Genomic DNA, 7,500 nt, shown 5'->3' with positions numbered 1-7,500 from the left:
TTACACATTTATTTTTTATGGTTCTTATTAATTTCCTAGCTCCCGGAATCCAAAATTTCCTCTGTATCTTACACAATGTAGTCTCTATACCTGCATGATCCACTTTATGTAGACAGGATATATACAACCTAGTAACAGGATGTTTATTCGGTATTAACATGAAATTTTCTTGATTCCAATTGTCTTTCAACCACTTAGAAATTCGTTGTCCTACTACTATAACTCCCCTTTCAATTGATGGTCCCAATCTTTTGAACCTTGTTTCCCAATCAGTCATGCTCTTTTGCATTTCTTTGACCCATAATATTTCTGCATCTGTAATCCCTTGAACTGTGGGGCTTCTTAGAATACCTTTGAAAGACTTGTATTTGAATACATTCATTACCCTACATGTGACTCTCAACAATTTGTAATAGTCACTATACCTATTAACATCAATTAATTGTATATCACCATTCTCATGACTTGCATTATTAACCGTCATGATAATACCAATTCTGTCAGTTAACTCATCCTCACAAGTTTGCCTGATGGGCCATCTATTAGTTGGTAAAGTTAAAAACTTGGGTCCATTTTGCCAGTCAGACTCTCTCCCAATTTTCTCTGGTTTGCATGGTCTAGAGGTCATGTCTGCGATATTCTGTGTTGAATCGACCCACCACCATTCCTTTGGGTCAGTTTTGATTTGTATCTCTGCTATGCGTACTGCAACAAAGGTATTGAATCCGTGACTCTCCTTTTGGATTTGTGATCTTACAATTGATGAGTCAACTATGTGGTAAATTGCCTCAAACTTCCATGTAAACTCCTTTAATATAGATTCTCTTAATCTAGCAGCCATAAGAGCTGCACATAGTTCTAACCTAGGAATGGACATTTGCTTCATTGGTGCAATCTTATTTCTAGCTGCTATCAGATGTGATTCAAATTCATCTTCACCAATTTGCCACCTCACATATGCACAAGCTCCGTATGCTTGCATGCTACCATCCGAAAATATGATTAAACTTGGTTTACCAACTACATTGGATGGTATCAAGGATCTTCTAAAAGTCAATCTCTCTAACTCATACAATTCCTTAAAAAACATCTTACATTCCTTAACCGTGGAAATATCAAGTGGATCATCCCATTTGATTCCGCCATCTTTCGACTCACCTTTGGAAATCACGAGTCTCATCAAAATTTTAGCTTTGAGCAATACTGGTACAGCAAACCCTAATGGATCATATATGGATGCAATTTGACTCAATAGCATTCTACGTGTTAAATGTTCTGGAAATTTATCATCAATTTCATCTGAATTTAAATTTGGACCACTTCTGACCTTTCTTATTCTTGAAGAAAAATTAAGTTTTACTGTAAAGAAAAAATGATCCTCCAACGGGTTCCATTTCAATCCTAAGATCTTCTCATGGTCAGATTTTATCACATTGACCTTGCAGCTTTCATAATGCCCACTGACTATCCAATGTTTAACTCTGAAACTTCCCTGAGACAATATCTTCTCCGCATCCTGTATTAACTTGAATGCATTCTCAACGGTATCAGTGGAATATAGTATGTCATCAACATAAGTATTATTAATAATCATATCTTGCACATCTGGATATTCCTTGCCAAATTTCTCTACAGTGTGTCTCAACGCTAGCGTAGCTATGGTACCACTAGGCTTATCTCCAAACGTTACTGTGGTAAGAGCATACTGATCAGGTGGTTTCTTGTCATCCAAATCTCTCCATAAAAATCTGTGTGTATGTTCATCCATTGTGCTGAGCTTGACAGTATGGTACATTTTAGCTATGTCCCCTGCTATAGCTATATTATTCTGTCTAAACCTAAATAAAACTCCCAGTAAGCTGTTCAGGATATCTGGCCCCTTTGCCCAGAAATCATTTAACTTCTGCCCCATGTATGACGCAGAAGAGTTGAAGACAATGCGTATTGGAGTTGAGTTGGATTCTGGTTTCAATACTTCATGATGATGAATATAATGAACTGGACCCTTATATTCTCGTATCTCTTCCTTATTTAATTTCCTCGCCACTCCCCTATGAATCATATCTTCTATCTCTTTCTGATACTTCATGGCATATTCATTGCCCAGTTTCTTCAATCTATTCTCTGTTGTTTTTAATCTAGCATTAGCTACTTTAATATTGTCTTTCAAATGCATTGGATCCCTAAGCCATGGATACTTTGCTAGCCAGCATTTCTGCTCCTCATTATATAACAATCCTTCCTCAATCAATGCTAGTTCTCTTTCTTCTTTTAAACTTATGCAATTAGGTTCAGGACATCCTCGACACATACACTTTATACACTGTGGCTTACATTTTGTTCCCATTTCCTCCATGGAAAAGAATTTATCCAATTTAGTCTTTAAGCTATCTGTTGACTGTATGTTAATTTCCTTCAAATCTACGAGACTAGACAGTTTATGAGTTCTCACAAGTATATGATTGCTGGTGTTAGATCCATTGGTAATCTTGTCATGTCTACCTCGAATGCTGAACCCAAATTGATTTTCCAGTAACTGAATGCCCTTATTGTCTTCAACAACCCTTGGCAGTATTTCACAACAATCTGTACCGATGAGCATATCAATTTCCCCATATGGGAGATCCACCTCTACGTTCGAGATTCTTACAAAAAGTTCAGGTAATCTGGACAAATCAATCCTTTTGACTTTGGAAGATATTTCATTCATACCGACAGCATCCACATTCCAAACTTTACCATTCTTATCAGTTAATGGTACACAATATGTTTTACTTGATTGATATTCAATTGTGTTGCCTACCTTGACCAGAGATAAATTTACATCCTTTCCACTCAATCCTAACTTCTTGGCCATCCTATGAGTAATTAAAGAAGTATCTGAACCCGGATCCCACAATATAGTGATGGGCAGATTTTTACTATGCACCGTACTAATATTCAACAAAGCTTTGCCTCTCTTCTCCATTACTGCATTGTGGGAATTGCTTTCTATTCTGTCTTGATGCAAAAGTGGATGATGATTCCGATTACATGGTCCTTGGCCTTCAATTACTACATCACACAATTTGCCTACATTACACCCACGTGCTGAATGATATCCCTTTAAACACCTAAAACATATACCATTCCTCTTAATCACATCAAATCTTTCTTTGCTATTACAGTCCTTGAACTTGAAACAATTTGTTATATCATGACTCTCTGAATTGTGTAATAAACAACCCATACTTATATTGTTCTCCTTGTATTTAATACCCTTTATCATTTCATTCAAATTTACAATGCATGACTCAAATTCTCTATTCTTGCTCTGTTGTTCTTCATTCAATTTTCTCATCAGCTTAACCAATTCTGACTCCGAATTGTTTTCGATCACATTTTCAACATGATGTACTGTTGCTCTACTATCACTAGTACTAGTTCTTACATTTGAATTCATGTACTCTAAAACCTTCCTTTCTTTCTGCAAGAAACCCAACAGCTCAGAAAACAATTCACCAGTGACCGAGATATCACTTGCTTTAATTACCCATTCTCTTTTCTGTAGTGAAGGCAGAATTTTCTCAATATGGCTAACAACATTGGCTGTGTTGAGTTCATCAGATAGGTTTACCCTTTTTAAATCTAACCAACATTGTTCAACCTGATCAACCATTTTAACAAACCCTTTAGTATCACCATCTGATATCTTCCTCAGAGATTTGAGATCACTTATCACCAAGTCTACAATTTTCCTTGGGTTACCAAATTTGTCATCCAACCGCTTAAACATTTCATTGTAATTACCTTCCGAGCCCTTTACTGTCTGGAGTGCCTCCCCACCTAAACACATTTTGAGTGCATATGGATCAGTACCATATTCACTCTGAACCAAGTTCTTATAATCCTCTTTAAATGTAGGATATTCTCTTAAATTACCTTCAAACTTGGGAGGTTCAAATCTCTTTACCTTAACCTTTGGTTTGTCTGTTGCCTTCTCCTCACTCTTTGTCATGAATATCTTAGCACACAGTTCATTCTTTAATCTTTCACTATCTAATATATATTGTTCAGCCTCTTCTCCCAGGTTTTTATTTTCTAATTTATCCTCATTATCAGATATAAATTGTATCAGTTCATCATTCTTACACTCTAAACACTTAAATGCTTCTATTACTTCCTCATAGTTAGTCTTCAACACTAATAGCTCATCACCTCTGTCTATTCCTTCTTTACATAGTGTTACCTTCCTGGTGAACTTTCCTTTAGCAGTTCCCCTCTGCTTCTTGAGGGCGTTGAGGTCCTCTTGCACACCCATGGCGATGAAGTTGAAATGTACTGGGATATCAAGGAAAAGCCATCAGCTGCAACAGTCTTTTATTGGAGCAAAGTTTCAACCTGAAATGTGATATTCAGGTAATAGGGATAACAAAAATAAATATTCTATTTTGCAAAAAAAAAGAGAAAATATACATACATCAATTAATACTAAAATAACAATCCAATCCGAATAAACAAATGAACTGCTTATATCACAATATTAATAATACAAGGAATGCCTACACAATTCGTGCGACGTAACTAAATAATCTGCAACAATATCACAAAATAAATCATACATTGTACATTTTCATTGAACTCACTTCAATGGCCACACTATCACAGTCCATGATTCCCAGTAGTTGCCATCACGTCTCAGTTACGGCACAAACCCATATCCACAGCATTGGATATAAAACTGGCTTCATGAGTGTAAAGACTTGTGCCCAATAACTGCCACTTCTATGAAAGGTCGCCAACACAAATTCCCTGCGAAGTGGGCTCACACACGAGGCGTCCACCGCCACAGCAACGTCATACATGGGCTCATGGGTAAACAAAAAATACTCGAGATGCGCAATAAAACATTTCACCCGTAATATCAAATAAACGTAAATATTCCTATTTTCATATACCTATCATGCTAATGATACATATTATATATATTATATATATTATATATATTATATATATTATATATATACATATATATATATATATATATATATATATACATATATATATATATATATATATATATATATATATATATATGTGTGTGTGTGTGTGTGTGTGTGTGTGTGCATATATATATATATATATATATATAATATATATATATATATATATATATATATATATATAAATGCACACACACTTACATATATATCAATATATATATATATATATATATATATATATATATATATATATATCTATATACATACACACATGGCTGTGTGTATGTTTATATACATACTTTTTTTTTTTATATATACAGCCATTCATTCCACTGCAGGCTTCTCTCAGTTTACTACTGAGAGGTTATATGGCAGTGTCACCCTTGCCTGATTGGATACCCTTTCTAATCAACCGCGGTTCGGCGCGCAAACACTTGTGCCACGGCGGTGACTTCCCCTACGACACCTGCGTTTGACTTCTCAAGGCGTTATCTCGTTTTCTCGGGCTTGAGCAAGCAGTCAGAGCGCAGATATCTTTTGCGACCGCCGCGACGGGCAATTGAACTCGGGACCATAAGGGCCGGAGTCCAGTACGCTAACTACTGGACTATCGCGGCAGTCATATACATACATGCATATATATATATATATATATATATATATATATATATATATATATATATATATATATATATATATATATATATATATATATATATATATATATATGTACACACACACACACACACACACACACACACATATATATATATATATATATATATATATATATATATATATATATATATATACATATATAAATTAGTTTATATATACATGTGCATATTTTTTGTCAATTTATTTATCTATTTATATATGCGCATTTTACTGACACTACCATCTAACGTTGCTAGGGTTAATTTGAGTTAATTTTGTTGTTATTGATAGTCACCTTACTCGTCTCTCCTATTTCGTTAGATACACAAAAATATATAACTGGATAGTAAAACACCCAGATTATTACAGCACTGTAATAAATGAACAATAATATTTATTTTGCATCGATATTTTAGAATATTGCAGACTCAGGTATTATCACAAAAATGCAAAAGTACAGAAATCAGACTGAATGTAAATCATAACAATTTCATTATCACTCAGTATATGGGATTTCCTTGTTCGTTCTGTGGAGAGGGGGCCAAAGACACAGACACAAACTTATACATACGTGTCTATATCTGTCTACCTTGAGTATTAGAATACACATAAGATTACTTGCATATTTTCTGGCTAGTAAATATACTTTTTTTTTTTTCATTTTTCTTTAGGTAAAAGTAGACAGGCAAGATCAGGCGAATCTCAGTCGAACATCCCAAGGACAGACTTGGGATACTTCACAGCACTTGAATCGCACGGATGCAACTTCCTGTAAAGAGAAGAGACACTTGCATTCGGCAGGTGATCAATCGGTTGCTGCAACGTTACGAGGCGTTTGTTCTTTACATGAATGCTTATAAAATATATACATTGGACATTTTAAAAAGTTATAAACATTATTGTTTTATTCATGATAAGTTGGTAGGGCCTGACCACGACAAACAACAAAGGTCTCAGTCGCATAGTTAAGCTTAGATAATATGTGTAAATATGACTTAAACTCAAAGTGGAGGTCGCAGAGGCAAAATACCGTAAAGAGATCTCCGTTAATATTCAAATGTGATGCAAATATATTAATAAGCCATGTTGCAAATGATGCATTTAGATGCAAAACATGTATAATTCAGGGGGTTCTTATTTATCTGTATATATCTTCTTCGTTTTTTATCCAAGCAAGCATTTTAAGAAAAAGATTCAATGAACACTTCTAAACATTTGCAATTATATTGAGTAATATCTATTGCAAAATAATTTCAGATAGGAAATCTCTCCGCTTGCCTGGTCGGGTAGAAGCAGCCATGTCTCTGTGTCTCGCCTGTTAGCAACCTCGAGGTAGTTGGCATCCACAGTGTCATACGTATTTCTGAAAAAGACGAAATCACCGGGGTCTGCATATAATAATAGTGATATTATATATTCAAATTTATCCAATATTCAACTGTTTTGAAATTGTGAAGTGAAAAAAATAGTGCGCCAGCATTTCCCATGAACAACTGTGAGTGGTTAATGCTTTTGACAAACATGATACAGTTTTAAAATGTCAGACACCAGACTTCACGAAGCAGCAGGTTTGCATATCTTTTATCTCTCTCTGACAGGCAGGAATAAAGAGAATGTGCTGTTAGCGCAATACTCGCCTATGGCTTTTCTGAGTAATCATATGGTAATTTATTTAAATCACACATCTTTTCCAATACATATTCATCAATTTGTAAGCATGACTTGCAGAAAATGATTATGCAAATAATAATAGAAACTAACAATTAGGATATCGATTCTGAGCAAGTATGGTAACGTTACAACTAGGATATAAAAAATGCAAGTGTATACAACCTCATAATGGTGGTAATGAGAGGGAGGA

At 34.8% G+C, this 7,500-nt stretch overlaps 1 protein-coding gene across 1 annotated transcript in view; it reads right to left on the bottom strand.

The window, feature by feature from the left end:
* Positions 1-4,685, bottom strand: part of LOC125040207 — a 5,845-nt gene extending 1,160 nt beyond the window's left edge. The window contains exons 1-2 of the mRNA XM_047634752.1: positions 4,626-4,685; positions 1-4,380 (exon numbers count right to left, since the gene is read on the bottom strand). The exon at positions 1-4,380 is cut by the window's left edge and continues 1,160 nt beyond it. Of these exons, the coding sequence (XP_047490708.1) occupies positions 1-4,300 (4,300 nt within the window). The 5' untranslated portion in view covers positions 4,301-4,380; positions 4,626-4,685. The remainder of the gene's footprint in view (positions 4,381-4,625) is intronic.
* Between the last annotated feature and the right edge of the window lie 2,815 nt (positions 4,686-7,500).

This window comes from Penaeus chinensis, chromosome 28 (assembly GCF_019202785.1).
Source record: "Penaeus chinensis breed Huanghai No. 1 chromosome 28, ASM1920278v2, whole genome shotgun sequence".
NCBI lineage: Eukaryota > Metazoa > Arthropoda > Malacostraca > Decapoda > Penaeidae > Penaeus > Penaeus chinensis.
Note: the sequence above shows the minus strand (reverse complement) of the source record. Positions and strands in the feature narration are given on the sequence as shown.